Source organism: Epinephelus fuscoguttatus, linkage group LG9, assembly GCF_011397635.1.
Source record: "Epinephelus fuscoguttatus linkage group LG9, E.fuscoguttatus.final_Chr_v1".
In the NCBI taxonomy this organism is placed as follows: domain Eukaryota; kingdom Metazoa; phylum Chordata; class Actinopteri; order Perciformes; family Serranidae; genus Epinephelus; species Epinephelus fuscoguttatus.
The window spans coordinates 20,142,574-20,163,374 of NC_064760.1; the positions used below are offsets into that span (position 1 = coordinate 20,142,574).

Genomic DNA, 20,801 nt, shown 5'->3' on the forward strand with positions numbered 1-20,801 from the left:
TGCTGATGCCGTATTTTGCATGCAGTGACGTCATTAAGTTTCCAAAACTAGAACAGCTGAGAGGACATCCAAGAATGACCCTGTGTCAGAGAGCAGGGTGGAGATAGAGTAACGTGCCCTCCCCCAAATATATGAATGGATTTGCAGATTAACTGTTTTGGGGCAGTGTTTATGGACTGCACAGAAGATACAAACACAAAGAAACAAACAGTCTGATAAACATTTTTAAAGGTTTTATTGCAACAGTTAAACAGAGTGAACTTAAGAATGGATTTGCAGCCATGTTAAACACATTTTGACTGAAAATTCAATCAATTCAATATATTTTTGTGTAACAGAAAGAGATGCACAGGTTGACAAAACTATTTTGACAGTCTTGATTGTCTTTGTTGATTGCTCTCCTGACAAAACATTTGTCTGTGTCAACTCAGCTTTCTACTTCAGTTGTGTTGTTGCACTCTCTGTCATTTGACAGTGTTGTTTTGCATGTTGTCCTGATGTGTCGCCTGAATGTTAATGTGTTCTCCATGTTGTTTCACTAGCTTATTATAAACCGGTCTCATTGCATTTTGTGCAGTTTAACAACCAATAAAATCTGGTTTGGATTTCCTAAATAAGTTAGTGGAATTTAGTTAGCTTGTTAGCTTATTAGCACAGTAAAATGACAGGGAGCACAGGACACTAGGACGTAGGGTTTGGCAGTATATTGATACTGTGATATTAGAATAGATATCGTCATAGATTTTGGATATCATAATACTGGAAGTGTCTTTGTCCTGGTTCTAAAGGCTGCATCACAGGAAAATGATGTAATTTTCTGAACTTACCAGACTGTACTAGCTGTTCTAATATTTGCCTTTACCCACTTTGTCATTACATCCACGTTATGGATGATGATTATTTATCAAAAATCCATTGTGTAAATATTTTGTGAAGGCACCAGCAGTCAGTGCTTGTCGCAATATCAATATCAAGGTATTTGATCGAAAATATATATTGCATTTTCTCCATATCGCGCAGCCCTCATCAGGACAACATGCAAAAACAGTGTGCAACAAGACAACTGGAGTACAGTTTATGGTGGAAGTGACACAGGTGACACGTTTTTTTTTTTTCAGGTGACAATCAGATTGTTAAAATAGTTTTGTTCCAACTGAAGTACAGTTAAAAGTTGAACATACAAAGACAAATGTTTTGTAATATGTTCAGCTGACAGACACATTGATCAAGTATCAGGTTTTAAGTAACAAGTAACATTTCAGCCAGTATGAGAGTTATAATCTACACACAGCTCCACATTATTACATCCCAAAACCAAAAGAAGTTGATGGAATACATGAAAAAAAGACCCCAGATAAAATAATGACTCATAATAATTAGTGGATGATTACAGTGTTGTGCTTATCTCACATACTTTATTTATTCATATGGGTATTTCCCTGATAGTGTCTTATGTGTTTATTTGATATTGGACAGTTTTAGTGGACACTACATCACAGCTATGAAGTGCAAAGCAATAAAAAGGCTCTGACAATGAGAGATTTGTGTGAGGTGACGAAGGCACAGGTGAGTCTATCCCATAAATAACAAGGTCCTGTGATTAAAAATGAAACAGTGTGAGTGTTAACACAGAGGACATGATGTAAGAGCAAAAAGATCCACAACTCAAACAGTGCAGCTCAGGTCGTCACCTGACATATTTGTCAGAGGTGTGTGGGTGCTTTCTGAGTCATTTTCAACCACATATCTTGCTTAAATCTTCTCTACATCTTATCGTTCCCTACACTTTACCCCTCTCTGTTATTAATGTCCTCACTCTGCCTCTGATTCATTTATTCAATGTGAGGCTGAATCTGTCTGTTCTGCACCTCTGTGCCGTTGCCTGAGATCAAATGGAGCCTCTCCTGACTCGGATTTGTGGGGGTCATCTGGAGGGGACCCAGCAGCTCAGCAGCACCTGTCAAAGGATTTATTCTTGTAGTGACTGATGCAGATGACTTGAATAATGTTGAAATTCCCTACACTTGTGTTTTTGTACCTGCAGCAGCGTCGTTTTCATCCTCTTGCTGGTTGTTGTTCACGTTATTGCCCCTATCTGACAGCAGTCCATCTGCTCTGAGCTGTAAACAAGGAGGAAAACAATCACTCAGAGCTTGCTGAGACTGAGCTACAGCACCTGAGAGGGATCAGGTCATATTTCACACTCACTTAAACACCAAACTCATGAAGTGTGCGCAGCCCTGCAGCTGTAGTTAAACATTGTCTCTCCTCTCACCTGCTGCGGCCCCCACTCCTTTCCCAGCAGCAACCTCACGTAGCTGAGGACGAAGAGGAGACTGAGGAAGATGAAGTTACTGGACACGCCCACCAGGGCTGATAGGGTAGGGAAGTTGAACAGCAAGTATCTGATGTAGAGAAACAAAGAAAAGAGTTGTTATGGGATGCCAGTAATTATGATGAAAAGGCTGCAGTTATCCCACTTTCTCTCAGTTTGACTTCTGTGCCAGGAAGTTTTTTTTTTCTTCAGTCATTTCCTCCAGAAAACCACAAAGAAAACATCTGAGCGTGTTGCATTTACTCCACTGTGGGCTGTTAGTGTAGGAGGAGACATAAAAAAGTGAGTTTTTACAGTGAAGAAATGAGTCCTGTGGTTACAGTCGTTGTGTTAATGAGGCTGCTGTCAGTGGAGAAATTTATGTGTCTTCTTCCTCTGCGATACATTTTCTGTCAGTGCTAAGATAATGATGCTCTTCCTCTTTGAAAAGGTCACTGACATGTGGTGTTTAATGAGATTAATAACTCATTCTCTTGATAGTAGATGGAACAAATATGAAGCGTCAACGTGTTATATTGTAGAAATCTAATCACAGTAACTGCAGCCACACTTTGTGCTGTAGGTTTAAAGATTATGGATTTTTTTAATCATGATGTACACATCTTACCTTAAACCAGTGAAGTGAGCATGAATGTTGAGCTCAGAGGAGTAGATCTGCACCTTGTTGGACAAGATCTCAATGAGGGCCGTGACCGAGGGGGCATACTGTGCACATGAAGACAAACCTATGAGATAGACATCTCAGCCCACTGACACATGCCAACACATTCATAAAGCAGAGCAGGACTCACAGGGTCGTCCGTGTAGTCTGAGAAGAGCTCCACCTCCAGCACTTGTTTCTGCTCAGCGACACCGGTCAGAAAGGCCGGGAGGAACAGCAGCGTTCCCAGGTACCTCAGCAGGTCAGATCGGTATCGCAGCATGCTCTGACCACAGCAGGACAACACAGTCATACACACAACACAGGGCTTAATTGAGTCTCCTAAGGATTCATTAATCTGCTCTTTCCTTACAAATGTATGATGCCATATCCCCAGAAGATGTTTTCACTGATATCATGATGAATACTTCCGGAAGGGTGACTTATGTTGTCATTAATGGAACTCAATGATTTGTGCCCAGTTAAATTAACACTAGCAAAAGCTGATCTCAGTGGACTCAAAGATGTTCAGTTTTTGTTTAAACCTGACCTCACATTTTGAAGTTTTGAAGCTGTACTTTGTGACAGAGTATTTTGTGATGCTGATCAGTATACTTTACATTCAAAACGTCTTATTATTCAATGCACAAATATCACAAGCCTGTAAAAGTACCATATCAACACCTCTCAAATATAGTGCCAGGCTTCAAAAGCGGTATTTATTAGAACACTGGTTCCCAATCTGAGGGTCCAGACCCCTAATTGAGGTCCCTAAAGCTTCATGGTGGGTTGTGAGGCCTTAATTTTAAGGGTTGTAAGATAAATGTTTCTAAAAATATACAGTAGTTCTATACTTAAAAAATAAAATTAATTAATTGTTATTTCAGTAAGGGCCTGCTGAAGACCTAAACACAAGCTATATTGACAACCCAGTCTCATTCCGCAGTTGTTGAATACCAGCGCAGTGACTTCCGCGTTAGACACCAACAAAAAAAAGCCATCCTTCATATAGGCCTCATACGCAGCCAGGCGCTGGTGTCAGTGGGAAACGTGGCTGAATGACAACATAAGTTAAGGGCAAAACGTCCAACTAGGGTGAATGGGAATGGTGGTGGATGGGTCCATGCAGCCATCACCAACTTTCGCCTTAGAGGCCAGTGTCCGCTTCCTGTATGACTGTAAAGCCAAACCCAGTTTTTTTTTCTTAACTTAACCATGTGCTTTTCTTTTGCCTAAACTTCACAACATGTTTGTTAGCTAACCATAATCACGTTTGCTGTTGAAGGGGGAAAAAAATGTAAATTTGTGGTGTAGTACCGACATAGTATGCTTACTTTGAAAGAGACTTTATGCAAACTGTACATTTCCTGTGAAAACAGAAATGTGTTTTGAAAAGACACAATACGTGTAACAGGCTCAAGTTGACACAGCGTCCCAGAATGTCAACAACAGACGCACCCAGGCTACCTTGCACGTTACATCGACATGAAAAGCCCACGACCAAGCGGAGGTATGTTGTGAGTTTGGAGTGAGAATATGTTGATACTGACAGAACCCTCACTCCCTGCACCACAACCTCATCCTGCATTAAAAGGGTGCAGTTAACACGACCTAAGAGCTGATAGAAAAATGGCCAAGCCTCAGAGAGTAGAACACTGAATTTTTTAAGTATGTTTGATTGCTAGAAATAAAAGGAAATACACAATGTCTGCTTAAAATTCATTGAAATGACTCATTTCACACGCTGTTCTGTATTGTTACTGTTATGCATGGCATATGATATGAACTATCCATAAAATATGTCACTTAGTCAGGGGTCGTCAGTTTACTCAGCAACAGATAACGGGCCCTTAAGAAACAAGGTACTTTTTTTCCCAGATCACTCAGTGTTTAATATAGTAGTCTTCTTACTATATAATGACAAAAACTCTGTCTGTGGGTGTGTCTGTCTGTGTGTCTGTTCCACATTTTTCTCCTCACTGACTTGGTCAATCCATGTGAAATTTGGCACAGTGGTAGAGGGTCATGGGAGGATGTGAATGAAGCAATATTACATCAGTTGGCCAAAGTTTGAAATTGCAAACTTTGAATGGGCATATCTCATGGCCTGTATGTCGTAGAGACATGAAACTTTGCACAGAGATGCCTCTCCTCATGAGGAACAAATTTGCCTCAAGAACCCATAACTTCCGGTTATATAGATTTTCTGCCATGTTGAATTTTTTTGAAAAACACTTAAATTGCATCTCTTCCTAGGAAGTTTGACCAATCTGCATGAAACTCTGTGAACATAATCTAGGGACCAATATCTAAAGTTCCCTCTTGGCAAAAATTGGAAAACTTAGTAAAACTGAACACACATAATCTGAGGGGACCCCTCCATTACTGACCCGATCAAACAAAATGGGGGCGCTAGAGAGCTAATTTCTTATCTAGGCCTAACCGCCATATCGATTTTTACTAAACTTGGTAGATATGTAGAACAGGACGCCTCAAGGTGACTGGAGAAATTTAACTCTAATTGGCAACTGGGTGGCGCTATAACAACAGAAAAATGCTTAAAAATGGCTAAAATGAGACCGATTGCTGTGGCTCCCCCTGTGGCCGAATGTTTTTTTCTCTTCTAATTTTTGGTATGACTAAGTCATGGCATGGTATGCTGTACATAATCACAGAAACTGTCAGTGTGTCATTCTGTCTGTCCCATGTTTTGAAACTACACATAGGCATTGAGGATTGGCATAGGTAGAAGGTGACAAAGCTACCAATGGGTATGGATGAGTTAAAGTTAATGATGGCTGCCCTTACATATCTAAATTCACTGGAAAAGCTTTCCTCCCATCATGTATTTGTTGTATCAGTCACCAGTTCACGTGTTCATCCTGCCAGCTCAGTCACCTGAGCACTGAGATCACCTTCTTTTGCAGTGGAGCTCTGCAGCAAGCATAAGCAGCCCTAATCTGGCTCTGACCAGGCTGTGTGATTGAAAGGTTAATGTGCGTCAGCGCTGTACTCACAAAGCGAGAGCTGGTGGCGGACAGCAGCTGTCTTGCCTGAGAAACACACAGCAATGCAACAGTGAATCATTGAGTTTGCAGGATCTAGTAATGAAGCAGTATTTGATTGTTTGCACACATGTGGCCACATGGGAGCTGAAGAAATCAGACACTCACAGAGCGAGCAGAGGAGGCAACTTTTCCCCCATCCCGAGAGAAACAGGTTGTCTTGATCATGAACATCCCCAGATCCTGATTGGTTGGGGAATCAGGCATCTCCAGCTGTAGAGACATCCGATAGGCCTGGCCGAATGTCAGAACCTAAATGTAAAGTTTAAAAAGATTACACTCCTGGGAATAGACACAGATACATACACATACACACGCGCACATTCATACATACATGTTTCTTATTCCTCATCAGAGAGACGTTTGCCACTGGATAAGAGCACCAAAAAGATGAAGGAGATTCACAGTCTGTCCTGCACACATAAATATGAATGACTGAGTGACAGTAAATAGTAAATAGCACAGGAATCAAACACAGCTGGACAGGAGTTCACACACACACACACACACACACACACACACACACACACACACACACACACACACACACACACACCTGTAGTAATAGTGCACAGGTGAGGAGTAAGCAGCCCTGGGCATGTACGAGTAGTAGAAGCTCCCATATAAAAAGGCTGCGATCCAGAGGAGTAGGAGGACAAAACTTGACACAACAAAGCCCTGTACAACTCTCTGACGGGCACGTGACATCACCATGACGACAGCATCCCTGAGCCTCGGCAACCCCTCACCAATGAGCACTGACAGGTCTCCATCATCTCCTGGACGTAAAGAGCTGTCTTGATCCATGAAATCTAAACATCAGTAAACAAGGAAGCAGGTGGAACTTTTTAAAAAACAGAACAACTCATAAAGGGTTAAAATCACCACATTACGAGCATGTTTCAAAAGATAAGTGTAAAGAATTAATTAGAAGTATCATACCACTGGCTCAGTCCTACAGTCTCTGTGGTTGAAATGTCTCGAGTGTCATCCAGAGTTAGCCTATCTGGTTCTTATTCAACATTTCCCTGAAACAGATAGATCAGGCGTTGTGTTAAACTCAACACGGTTGATGATGTAACGATCTCATGGAGCCAGAGACAGAAGCAGCACTTTGATACACTGAGGGCTGTGAAACCACTGAAGCCAATCTCAGTCACAAGCAGAGGCCTCTGACGCCAGATGACTGAGGGGGACTGTGTCAGCAGTCAAATATCACCCTGACTGTAGTGCACGTATCTAGAAGCAAAGAAGCTACTAATAAGAATTTGTTTTGACACAGTATGTGTTGTGTAATAATGGTGATGCCATTCATCACTATTCCTCAGTGGGCATCAAGTGTCTGTAAAGGACTCTGAGTGGAAGCTGATTTGTGATAGCTCTCCATCATTCTCCTGTAGCAGCCGACACAGAATCTTACAGTCTAACCTAATACACAGGGTTTACTTGACGCCGTATCGTCTCCACAACACAAGTAGTAGCTACTCAGAGTACTGTCCGAGATGTACGACTGAAGCAGGGACTCTTTGACACATGTTCTGGACATGTAGATGTCTGGAACAGTACTGGAAATCTATCTCTATAGATTAGATTATAAAAAGAATTGTGGGGGTGGAGATCCCAACCAACCCATGACTGACTTTACTGGGGACATATCAGTTTCGCCAGTTATGAGAGGCAATTTTCAGTTTGTAAGACCAGCCCTATTGCATTAAATAAACAGAAAAGTGAGGAGCCCCCTAGTGTGTCTCTATGGCTTAAAGAGTTCCCATCATACCTACCCTCACAGAAGATTATGTATAATCTCAGAAAAAAAGCCATTATTGTTTGAGAAACGCTGGGAACCTTTGTGAGCATTTTACACAACAGAACTTCTGAAGATGCAGATGTTTGATCGGTAATTGAAGTGAATTTTGTTTGGGGGGGGGTTCTTTTTCTCATTTCATGTAGCTAAAGTTCAGTGAGTAACTTTACTTAAGTATTGAAGTACAAATTTGAGGTACTTGTACTTTACTTGAGTCTCTTCTTTTCATGCCACACCTGTAATGTACAAGTATAGCTGAAACAATCAGTTGATTAACCAATAAGTTGATTCACAGAATATTGGGAAAAAGTGGCAGCTATTCTAATAATCTTCTTAAACATTTCATGGTTCCAGCTTCCCAAATGTGATTATTTGCTTCTTTTCTTTCTAATTATCTTGATTATTTTTGAGTTTTAGAGTCTCAGCTGGAAAAAAACAAGCATTGTAAAGGTGTTACAGCGGCCATCTTTCTGCATTAATTCATTTTACTTTTTTCTTTTTTACTTACTTTAAGTATATTTTCCTGATTATAATTACTTTATATACTACTACCAGTAGACACTGATTTTAGCTCTACATTATGTATGCAGGACCTTTTACTTGTAACAGAGAATCTTAACAGTGCAGTATTAGTTTGTTTTTTAATGCTAAAAAAGCACTAACTTAATGTTAATGTATTGTCTGTCTGCCAGTGTATTTGAGTTTTACAAGTTGGAAAATGACAGAAATAAATGTAACTAACAAACTTAACTAAATGATCTGATTACTTCATCTACCACTGCTTTTAGTTTAAATGATATTTAAATGGTGAAAGAGGAAGGGAGTAGGGACTTCCTCAACACACAAATGAACTCTGACATGCAGATTTTCAGATTACGAGTCATGCAGGCAAGGGCTGTAGCATTTTTAACTCAAAATTCAAACCACAACTTTAAGGAAACAGTCTATCTAAACCTCAGGGTGGTTTCCAACAGTAACATGCCTGCAGCAGTGCTCTTCTCGTCTTGTGGTAAAAACTCACCTCTGGTTTCTGCTGGTCAGAGATGAGCTGTTGGGAAATCACTTCTCCTTTCTCTGAAGTCTCTTTGCCAACACTCTGACACTGTCTGGATAAAATGCTGTTAACAGAACACCCCCCTCACCAAAATTACATTAGCTGCTGACAAGCTGCCATTGGACAGTGTTAAGTCCATCCCACATGAAGAGAGACGCTGCTACTGCTGCTGCTGCTGCTGCCAACTGGAACAGAGTTCTTAGTGTTGAACATGATACTGGCAACAAGGCTAAGGATTAAGAACAGGAGTTTATACTATAACTATAATTTATACAACTGAAGCCCCATTGTATTGCTTATATTTAGGTGACGAGTAAGACACAAGAGTAACATTACAGAAAATCAAGTATGTGTGATAAATACCTCCCTGTAAGAATATAATACAGTAGACCGCTCATATTTGGTATTTGCTGTGTTTGGGTAATTGGTAAAAAATGATAGTTACACTGCCGTCTGTGACAGTATTTAATAATAATAATTTAATCTCATGAACAGGCTATATTATGATTTTATTCATTGCTTGTGTTTTTCACATCCCAAACACAGTCCATACTTTTATATGTTTAATTGCTGAATCGTTTATTTTCTTGGTTTTGCATGTGTGTTTTATTTCTCCACTGCTGCTAAATGTTCTGCAAAGCTCTGATTTTCCCATACCACCCCTGATTTTGTGATAGACCTACTGTCCAGTGATGCCCATAAATTGTCCCAAAATATTTTGTATGAAGGTATCTTAATTGACTGTTCAAAGATTGTAGTTTACTTAGTTATACCTCGGCCTATGTCCTGCTAGCAAAGTAAAACTGATTATTTTAAAAGGTGGAATCACAAACAAAACAGCCATATCTTTACACTTCATGATCCTGCACTGTATAGAGAGTCTACTTTCTAAATAGCAGAGAGATAACATACCCTAATAGCTGATGCAAACTGCTAAGTCATGTAGCTACTGTGCAAGAACCTATGCAGTATTTTGCTGAAAACATTAAAAAAGTAAATAAATAAATAACAGGGGGAAAGTGCAGAAATATCTGTGACATTGACCAGGATAAGTGTATTAGAGCATACATGAATGGCTGAAAGTGCAGATACAAATGTTTTGTGACCAGAGGCATAAATATAGAGGCAGTGTGGTTGCACTGGGGTCCGTGGGGTGGAGGGGCCCGCAGAGAGAGTGGGCTCTTGCAGGTAATTCTGATTGCCTCCTTGAATATATTTATCTGTGTTCAAACAGGAATAACAATTAAAAACACTGCTAATTCCAGAAATGGTGCCATTTGCCATATATGTCCTCAACAAGGCAAGCCCATTTATGTCATGGTTTTATTTTTTTTTTAAAAAAAAAGGTTTTTTTTCTGGCTATTTTGCCTGTAATGGACAGGACAGATTAGTGTGAAGGGGGAGAGAGAGAGGGGGGGGATGACATGCAGCAGAGGGCCATAGACTGGATTCAAACCCGGGCCGCTGCGGCAACAGCCATGTATATAGGGCGCCTGCTCTACCACTTTAGCCACCGACGCCCCCTGATTTTCTTTTTTATGTTCATTTTTTTAAATAGTCAGGAGCTATCTAAATTAGATGCTTTTTCTACACAAGCTGTAAAATCTATAAATAACACCATGAAAAAATATTCTATCAAATAATACATTTTCTTTGATATTTTTGTCAGATATGCAGTGATGATTGCTGGGTAATATGTGGGCTGATGTTGTCCAATGTCAAGTCTCCATTTGTGTCAAGACAATACATGCATGATAGCGTGCACTAGGGTCAGTTGTAACATCCTTACGCCACTGTTTGTGACCAATTATTCATTACACTTTAATATATAATATATAGATATATGTATGTATAAAATCTGTATAAAAGAATGTTTAATAAAGATAATGGCTTTACGTACAGGGTGGATAAAAAAAAAAGAATAACGAGAGCTGAGAATATAAAGGAAGAAACTAAAAAGTACAATAATCTCTCACCAAGAGGGGGCGACATCCTCTGGCGGAGCAGAAAAAACCCGCCAAAACGTCTTGTAGCGTAGAAGAAGACGCTTTCGTCCAATCACACGCAGCGACCGGCGCTACCCGGAAATGCTCCAATATTACGTTTCATTTACAGAAAAAGTTGGAAAAGTGCTGGAAGGTAATGTTGGGAGTTATATTTCTCAAATCGATATTTAAGTCGCTTGACAGCATGTTTAATAATGTTCATGAGAAACAGATGAAACATGCAGATATGACGAAATATTTATTAGAGGAAGCATGCTGTTTATTTCAGGGAAAGTTGTCACAGCTTCACCATAAACAAGCACTCACTTAACAAGGGACAGCTTCTGATACTGACATTATTTCTTTAGAAAAACATGTCAGGAAAAGCCTTAAAATTATTTTCTCTAAATATATTTTTAACTACATTTTAACAAACTGTCTGTGCTGTATTTACAGTTAGTAATATACTCCTCGATAGAGCCAGTAGATACTTTAGAGATTACCTTCATATGTCTCAAATCACAGCAATAAATTTTAGGTTTACACAGAATACAGGTGTGTAATATGTTGTTATTCATGTGTGTGTCCTTTCCTGTCTCCTGGTTGCAGGATGTCCTGTAACACCAGTGTGACTCGTGTCCTTGTGTCATCTGTGGGCCAAGCACAGCGGGTCCCAGTCCAGCTGATGCCCTGTGAGATTGAACATAGTGGACTGGCCTCGGTCTCACAGTACTTGACTGCTACCACCAAAGATGGCAAACTAGGTACAGTCAGCCTCTCTACCAGTAGATAGAAAGCTAATTATTGTTAATGGTACAGTTTGCAGTTCATTGAAAACAGTGGTGGAGATAAAGCCCATAGTAATAATCACACAAATGATCACTATTTACTTAATTCTTACAAGATTATTTTTCTCAAATCTTAATCTCAAGATTCAGAAGAGCAGGGAATTGGTTAGGTTTAGGATCATGTTTCAATTGGATAGTCTTGCCTGGAGAATATGTCAGAATGACAAACTTCCACTGGTTTTGAACCATGCTGCTTTACACTGTAACTACTGGTTCCAGTATGGGACATTTGCATCCAATGTCAATAGGGATGGGTATCCAGTCCAGAATTTTTGTGCTAATTAGTACTGGTTCTAGTTCTCAGAAAGATCCCAGTTCATCGTGATAAGAGAGGGTATATGTTATTTTTCTGTACAAATAAATCAAAACAACATGACCATGCCAAATTTAGAATCCACAGCTTTTGGACTCGTTTTAGGATGTTTCAATTTAGGACTCCCAAGTTGTCACATTACATTGATATAAAAAGGTGTATCTCACATTTTATCCCACAGTAATTTTTAGTGTGGGAGGAAAACTGTCTCTAACAACAGACCTTTTTGTATTTTTACTCATTTCAGAAAAGACAGTGTCATTCAGAGGACGTGGGTTGAAGGGACAGGAGCTCAGCTGTCCACATGGCTACACTGGCTTGGTGCTGAAAGAGATCAACAAGCCCGGCTCAGACCAAGAGGTAAACATTACTGATGTCATCTTTCACGTCACAAAAACTATTTAAGTTTACCAGCATATCTTGTTACTATGTCTACATGATGGTAAATTATGTGTGTGTATTTCTAGGACAGAACAGTGAAGGTAACCTCTGTGTTTGACAAGCTGACCTACTGGAACCTGGAGACGCCTCCGAACTCAGACGATACAGTTGTGATGGCGATGGATTGGCCAGAGCTGGCTGAGGCGGTGAGTTCAGCTGACTTTTTTTTTAAACTTTATTTAACCAGACAAGACATAAAGAACAAATTATTGCTTACAGTGACAACCAGACGCTTTAAAAAAATGCTTTTTTAAAATGAAAGACAAGACTAACCTGTGTCACCCAGAGATTCAATTTTTTTTCTCAGTGTAATCAACATCACATGATCAGTGACATGTCTCATTACACAGGATGATCAGAGTTATCAAGATTAATTGATGTTTAAACCACCATCACTATTTTTGTTAATTCTATATTCCAGAAAGGGTTCCACATTTAAGTAATTTTTTGACAGTATTTTTAGGTTTTGTTGTGAGGAGATAATATATTGATATTTTGTCTCTTCACAGATCCACGGGCCAGTGGAAGACTGAAGAGGTTTCTGGCCACACTCAGTGAAAGAAAGGCTTATAACGAGTGTTATTCAGTGTTACTATAGCAGAGTAATGAGCAACAGATGTAATGTTTATATTTTTGTATATGTTCTTTTGTAGTGAAACACAGGAAAATAAAAGATACTGCTGACTGAACAACCAGTGTGATTATGATTCACTGAAACAATACCTCCACATTGTTTCTACTCAACAGTGTATTCACAAGGTAACATTTAGATTTTGCACACTGGCTACCATGAAAGTCTTGGAAATGATCACAGACTGAACCGTCCCTTCTGAATATCCAAAATGCTTCAATTTGCGTGATAATACCAGTCAGTTTTCATCAGTACATACAGAAACTGTAGAAATGGTGCAGGACAACAAATTCCAAAGTGTCAAACAGTCATTTAGGCACATTTAAAGTTTAAATTTAAACATTTAAAGAAGTCACATGGGCAGTAAGAAATGCCAAACACATTAAGGGTAGATCCCCAAACTAACCCTGACGGAGAACGCCCAGAACACTCGATGAAATATGTGGCAAAAACATAAGTATGATAAGAAAGCCATAGTGATCAGAGAATCTGGCTGATTTTACAGTAAACGCTTGTATATAATTGTGGACAGCTACCACAAATGCATTGATGGGTTGTCAATTTCAGTTTGCATGGCTGACACTTTAATATTTCTGGGCCAGTTGCCTCTCCCTCATCAGACTTCTTGCTGCAATTTTCAAAGAAATAAGGGAAAGTAAAGGCCATTTGGCACAGCTGATTTTCTACGCCATCAGATACAGAGTAGTGTGAATATCTGCTATTGATGAAGCAGCTTCATTAAAACTGATGCAAGGAAAAGCTTGTATTCCGGATTTCCATGGTCATGACATTCCTGGAAATGTAATGAAATTAGATAAAATGCATTTCAGGGCCTGGAAATGGTTTGGAATTAACAGAATTGACAGTAGTACATAGACCAGACTGGCATCACGTCATCTTCAAGGCTGCGCCTCCTTTTGGTTGGAAAGTATAATGCAGTCACATCAGGATAGAGATAGAAAAATTCCAAAAAGCTGTAGTGTTGAGGGTTAACTAAGGCTTTTACAATGAGATTTTAAGCACATAAGATTCCTGAAAATTCACTGTCAGTGTGGAAACTTGCTAAATGATGCCAGCGACAGTTACTACTGATGGGTAGCTAACGTTAGCTTGAGTAGGACGCTGCTGCAGTACAGTCATCAGACTGTCTCCAACTACAGTAAATCTCAGCCTGTAGATTGAACATTTGACTTACACGTTGGAGATTTACACTTGGCCAAACGATACCTGAGGATTCAATCAAATATGTTAATTCAATTGGATGTGGAAAGAGTGAAGGGACATGATGGCGATCACCCTTAATTTAACAAGGTATCGTGAATGCTCAGGTTCAGGCAAGGTCACAAAACAATTATTAGACATGCCCATAAAAGAAATGCCTATTTAACAAGAAATGAATACATACAGAATGAATGAATGAATTATAATTCAAACACATCAAATTGTGCTGACACTTACAGGATCTTTTGTTATCTTTCCTCTAAAAAGGGGCGTGGCCCTGATGTTTTGCAGAGGACCCGTATGTGCCGGTCTGGCCTATTGGCAGCTAGTTGGCGCCAGTAATTTCTAATGAGCGAGTAAAGTGGAAATGCCTGGGAAGTGCGTGTTTAATTATGTATGGCTGTATCGCTATACAGGCACACCCATTTACACTACTTAAATTAAGTCATGGAAATAGAGAACAGTATCACAGAAAAGTAAAGTAATTGTTCTGACAGGTAAAAGTGAGTGAAAACCCTGTGTACTACAAGTTATAAAATGGCACTCTCTGATAATAATTTTAAAATTTGTGCAGGTTTCATTTTGTAAATAAAACACCAGACAGTACAACACTACTACATTTACAGTCAGTCAAACTTTGCTGGCACAGAGTCAAACTGAAAAGGCAGTCGTACAGATTACATGTCATGTAACTGATCAACTTAAAATGCAACAGCTTTCCCTTATTTGTGTTCAGAGTTAATATAGCGAACAAAGTGAAGGATATCACACAACTCTTTGAAACATTTTTTAACATTACTGAATCTTCTTACAACAATGAAGTGTCTGATGATTTTCTATACTCATACAAATGTATGAGTAATGATAAAGAAATCTTGGCTCCTCGTTTGACAGCAATTTTAGTTTTGAGCAGCACCACGGTGCTTGTGCAACCATGTTTTTACCATGTTAGAAGTATTTCAAAAAATACAATGTAAACTTTTACACGCCTCCACCTCATCACGCCAGGATCACTGCCACTGCCTCTTTACTTGCCAGAACCAAAAAGACGTTACTGATCAATTTTAAGGCTTTTCATGGCCTCTGTTCTAGCTATATCTCTGACCTTTAGGGCTTTTCACACTGCACAGCCCAGGACTAGCAGCAGTGTTAAAATGTCACCAGTAGCAGGGCTTTATTTGAGACGGGGCTAAAACATCAAAAAGGGATAAAACAGCTAAAAGAATGAAAAGTAAACATCTAGTGTTTTAACTTTTCCAGCAGCAGCAAATAGAGGAAATGTTGCTATTCTTGTTTTCATTAAGTTAGCTAGTGTGCTAGGTACTTAAGGTTTCTGACAGTAGTGGTTACCATTGTTACAACTTAAAGCACAGGTGAACTGGTGACATAACCAAGGAGTCGTGTGATAGGACAACAAAAATGTGATGCGAAGCAGCTCCTTTTCAGCTCCGGCAACTTTTACCCTGTGTTTAGTCAAATTTCATTGGCTAACTCTGCTCTGGAGCCAACCAATAAGCCCTAAGTTAATGTCATGTTAGCCCACTTGGAATGTGCCAGGACTGTGCCCGAGGAAATCCGATCAGCTGAGTCTGTAAACTCTTTTAAAGTTCCTCTTCAAGCATTGATTAAACCCCCAAAACTAATTTCTATTCATCAGAATTACGTGAAAAAAATCCCTTCCCTTCATGCCTTAAAATGGCTTAGATTTAATTTTATACATTTGCCTTATTTAGTATGTGCAGATCTATGAATATGCATACTGGCCCCTACCACCATCTCCAGCCACCCCTCAGCCACCCAGCTGCAGCTCGAGCGCACCTGCTAATGTTACATAAACCATGTTCCCCATCGACAGCTCTGACAAGTTAAAATGAACCTGGCTCCTCCTCTGATAACAATCGTTTAATTTCCCAGTAGCGTTATGCTAACGATATGAAGAGCCTCACCCTGTGAGGAGATTGGCTCCTTAGGTTTGTGATGCAACAAACCTTGGCAGTCTGAATGTGCGTTCTTGAGACTGTCACTGTAGTTCTCCGATCTGCTTATGTTGCTCATATGTCTAATAGTATTTTAAAAACACCATATTGACATATTAATAAGGTTTATAAGTTATAAGGGTAATACATTTTCATTGGAGGAGGTCTTTATTTTTCTTAAAAAATAATTTAATCAGAGAGAATTTTCCAATTTTATTAAGTTTCAGTTTCCTTTCAACTGCCTTTTATTTCCTTAACAAGTTCCTATTCTTACCCTTTCCTACACTGTATTGGATTCAATACACATTGTTTTTTATCAGTTTTTTTTAACCTGATGATTTAATGACTTTTCTGTTTTTTTGCTGCCTTGTGAAGCACTTTGTCACGTGAATTTTGAAAAATGCTTAAAAATGCTTGATGCTTAAAAAGATTAATATTATAACATTATTATAAAGGTATTAAAACTATTACAAACATATGCCTCAAAATGCCTCTTAAATTAAAAAAGAGTGGTACATGAGCATAAAATCAGATCAGTTTTAGGGTTAAGAGACACAACAGTCACACATGAATATAAAGTGTTTAATGAATGAACGCTGATGTCACTGCCACATCGCTGGTGTTTACTCTGTGTGTGAGTTCTTGTATTTCTGTACTTATAAAGGCCTGGGTGTCTGCAGGGTGCAAATTTGAAAATATTAAGACAATATTTTGACACATTTGAAGATGTCACCTTGGGCTTTGGGCAACTGTGATGTGTGACATTTTTAATAACTTTATATTTCAAACAAATAATTGAGAAAAGAACCAACAAATTCATTTGAAAATGAACTGTTTGTTGCAGCTCTGCTCAATTTAGGTTTGAATATAGAATTAGAGTTTGGTTATTAAGTTAAAGTTTAGGTATGTATGTGTGCATGAGTATAGAAATACAGTAGTGTGTGTAGGTGTGTGTTAGCTAAGAGGTGGTGGTGGTGGTGGTGGGGGCGGCTGTGGTGGCAGTGAGGGGTCCCCGTCTGCCTTGCTGCGTTTGGCTGGCAGTGTGTGGTCATGAGCTTTGCGTATGTGTCTGTACAGGTCGCCCGATTGCGTGTAGCTCCGGTAGCAGTAGCGACATTCATAAGGACGTTCGCGTGTGTGCACGATGGCGTGGCGCCTTAGTGTGTATGTACATGAGAAAGTCTTTCCACATACTCCACATGTGGGGACGTCCTCCACAAAGTTCCCCATAGAGTCCTGGAAGTCCTGGAAGTAGGCAGGAGGGTCTGAATGCTGCTGAGCTGCAGACGGAGGAATGTGGGCAAAGGAAGAAGTGTCCTGTGAGGAAGGCCCGGCACCAGAGGAGGAAGAGGAGGGAGAGAGGGGGAAGGAATAGTCATTTGAATGGGAGGTCATTTGTAAGAGGCCCTGTTGGTGGGAGGAGAGAAACTGAGGGCTGTGCAGCTCCTCTTCTTCTTCAAACTCATCTTCTACTTCCATCACTTGTTCTCTTTCTCTACTTTCCTCTCTCTCCTCCTCTAGCTCTTCGTCAGATATAACAATGGCCTCCACTTTGACTTTCACATTCTCTCCATCATCATTGTCTGTCCTCGCTCTGCCCATAGGAGGGTGAGATCTTTCACTTCTAGCAGTGGGTGAAGCTCCCACATTCCCCTCAGGTGCCTTCGGGGTTTGGTTCTGAGGAGCAGAGTGGAAGTCCAAGCTTTGGCGTTGGAGCGACACAGCGCTATGGATTCGAATCTGGGGAAGTGCACGCAGTGGTGGCGAGTGCGTTGGGTTATGTGAAGTTAGTGCTGATGGCTGGATTAACATGACCATCTGTTGTCCTCTGCCTGATGTACCTCTGTGGTCAGCCTCTGAGGGTTTGCTTACATAGTCACTGTGTGGCAGTCGGGGTGCGTCCTGCTGGGGGCTGGGTCCTGACTGGGAATAAGCAACTACTGACCGACCACTAGCCTGGCTCACTGGCACCAGGGAGGAAGAAGACGAGGAAGGCTGCTGGTTACTGCTGTGGCTGGTGAAAGAAAGAAAGCAAGAAAAAGAGAAATACTGTAAACTGCTTTTTAGTAACAAATCAACAACAACAAAGAAACAAACCATAAGAAGTCCACTGCGATACAGAGCAACAACCTTTATTTTTTTCCAAGTTAAATAAGTTTAAAAATTCAAAACAGACCCACACCTGTATGTCTCAGTGGTGCTGCATGGGCTACAGAGAGCTGACCCCTCTCCAGGAGCTCCAGTCCCCAGCCTGGCGTGTCCCCCTGAGGCAGGGGCAGACCGACCTGTGATGACATCCTGAACAAGCTCTCCACATGGGGGCAGAGGAGGGGCGTCCATGCCTGGCTGCGTGGTATCAGCGAGGTCAGGGCTCAGAGGAGTCTGAACTCGTGCCTCTGATGACCCCCCACCAGTCCTCCGTTCACACTTCACAGGCTCCAACTGACTTCCCTCTGATGAGAGTGGCGCTGCCATGGCAACTGGATTCAAATGATCTCCTGCCAAGGCCACCACAGGCTCTTCTCCTCCGTCACCCCCACCCCCTCTTCCTGTTTCTACTGCCCTCCTTGCACCAGCGCTTTCTTCAGATCGAGTGCTGTCTGCCTCAGCCAGAGGTCCTCGTCTCTGCAATCGTCTCTTGCAGACTCTCACCACCTCGTTCATGTGCAGAAAGCTTGCAGCCGCCAATATGTCCTCCACGGGTGGAGACTCACCCTGCTGCAGCACGCCTTCATAGACAAATTCCAAGAGCAATCCAAACGCAGCAGCCGTGACAATGTCGCTGTCGAGTGTGACAGAGCTGCTGGTGCCATTTCCACTAATGACCCCTGGAGAGTCTGAGAAGAACATGTGGAAGAAAGGCGAACAGGAAGCCAGAACAGCCCTGTGAGCCAGAAAACGGGATGAGCCCACCAGGACTGTGCAGTCACAAAGGAAACCCCGCTGGCGCTGTGAACGCAGAGCTGCCAGCAGCTGCTGGGAATGCTGCGGGAACTCCATCACCTGAGCAACAGAGACAATCCAAATGAGAGAAAGCAGAGACATAAAGAGACAATGGCTACAGAGCTGTCTGTAGTGATTTATGTCAGTGACAGCAGCACTGAAACAAATCACTACACACAGGTATGTGGCCAGCTGTATCAGGTATCTTGAAAGGTATTTTTGGGTAGTTAACAAGTCTTGTCTTTGGAAAATAATGACACAAATCTATTGAGGAAATATCCATAGAGAGTCATTTCATCTAAATCACAACCCCCATGTTTTTCCACCCAGGCATATTACCATGTAGATAGTTAATCTTACAAGAAGGAAGAAATAGTCCCATTATTAAGGGGTGCTGTATGACCTACTGAACAACAATCTGGTATTTGAGAAGAACTGAAAGAGAGCTAATAATGTCAGTATTTTCAACAACTAATATTACAAGGTACATCAGCGTTACCATCCTTGAGAGCTGCACACAGGTTATAAACAAGCATTCACCACAGTGGATGGTTTGTATAGCTACTGCCTGTGGTCTTGGCATTAGTCCTGCTTCAGTGGCAGACTCAGATTACTGAGGAGCAGCAGTGAAAAAAAAGCACCTGCTGGATGCAATAAGGCACCAGTGTGCAACAGTTTTCTAGAAATCAGTGCAGTCACTGGCACTGCACTGTGTTTTCTCCACAGGAAGAACACCCGAGGGGGCACTTTATCTACCCCCAGCGGTTGGGGTAAGGCATTTCTGGTATTTCAGGACACTGGGACCTCTGTCAAAGGATCCTCCCCTGGCACTTTTTTTTTGATAAACAAGCTCTATTTTGATGCTATTTATGCACTCTGGCAACCTATTTACATTAAAAGTTAAATTACAATTAAATTTTTTGAGCAGTGTATAACAACTAAAAAGAAAAAATATTTTAGGGCACAATTTATAAAAGAATAAGTCCACATAAAAAGCAGGGAACTTACGTTAGGTAGGGCTGACTTCTCTCTTTAAACACTGTTTATTGACAGTTGAGAGTCCGTTAACGTATCTAACGTTACGTTTCCATGGTGACCTGCCCGAAGTCTTCAGTCCACTGGCAGCTTTGTCTGAGAGCTGAATCTTAATGTTGAACAAAGACGACAGTCAAGGACATGCACGTGAAAAACAAACATGACAAACAGCCTGAAATGTATTAAAGAAAAACCCAAATTATCCCAAATGGCGAGACTGTGAATCCAGAAAGACAGAGGCAGAGAACAGGCAGCTCCAGCTCAACTATGCTAACATCAGTTAGCCAACTTAGCTCAGCCTCTGTGTAAAATCCCAGCTCCAGGAGCTCCAGTAACCGCAGCTTTTGTGTTTCAATATATCGACACGAGTTGTGAGATGACGTCCTCATAGCCAGTACAAATTCTGAGATGCGACTCGTCATATTTCTCATACATAAGATGAATATTTTCTTACCTGTAGGCAGCAGCTGTCTGTTTTCTTCCAGGACAAAATGCAGCTATTCCTCGGTG

The 20,801-nt window shown here is 40.8% G+C and overlaps 3 protein-coding genes across 4 annotated transcripts; 1 reads left to right on the plus strand and 2 right to left on the minus strand.

Annotated features, from left to right (window-relative positions):
- Positions 1-237: 237 nt before the first annotated feature.
- LOC125894909 (seipin-like) lies at positions 238-8,980 on the minus strand. 2 transcript variants are annotated; one of them, XM_049586589.1, is made up of 11 exons: positions 8,866-8,980; positions 6,983-7,068; positions 6,597-6,852; positions 6,375-6,453; positions 6,149-6,292; positions 5,993-6,028; positions 3,127-3,261; positions 2,943-3,040; positions 2,276-2,405; positions 2,039-2,120; positions 238-1,957 (listed from the first exon to the last, which is right to left on the minus strand). In XM_049586589.1, exons 3-11 carry the CDS (start codon positions 6,845-6,847, stop codon positions 1,833-1,835), a joined length of 1,080 nt encoding a protein of 359 aa, XP_049442546.1. In that variant the 5' UTR covers positions 6,848-6,852; positions 6,983-7,068; positions 8,866-8,980; the 3' UTR covers positions 238-1,832. The 2 variants fall into 2 exon arrangements, with proteins under 2 accessions (XP_049442546.1, XP_049442547.1); XM_049586590.1 differs by lacking the exon at positions 5,993-6,028.
- A 1,981-nt stretch (positions 8,981-10,961) lies between these two features.
- rnaseh2c (ribonuclease H2, subunit C) lies at positions 10,962-16,745 on the plus strand. Its single transcript, XM_049586212.1, has 5 exons — positions 10,962-11,037; positions 11,493-11,647; positions 12,292-12,404; positions 12,512-12,631; positions 12,995-16,745. The coding sequence occupies exons 2-5, from the start codon at positions 11,494-11,496 to the stop codon at positions 13,016-13,018; spliced, it is 411 nt and encodes a 136-aa protein (XP_049442169.1). The 5' UTR covers positions 10,962-11,037; position 11,493; the 3' UTR covers positions 13,019-16,745.
- A 136-nt stretch (positions 16,746-16,881) lies between these two features.
- On the minus strand, positions 16,882-20,800 carry zbtb3 (zinc finger and BTB domain containing 3). Its single transcript, XM_049586211.1, has 4 exons — positions 20,746-20,800; positions 20,265-20,400; positions 18,496-19,316; positions 16,882-18,327 (listed from the first exon to the last, which is right to left on the minus strand). Exons 3-4 carry the CDS (start codon positions 19,311-19,313, stop codon positions 17,268-17,270), a joined length of 1,878 nt encoding a protein of 625 aa, XP_049442168.1. The 5' UTR covers positions 19,314-19,316; positions 20,265-20,400; positions 20,746-20,800; the 3' UTR covers positions 16,882-17,267.
- Position 20,801: the final 1 nt, after the last annotated feature.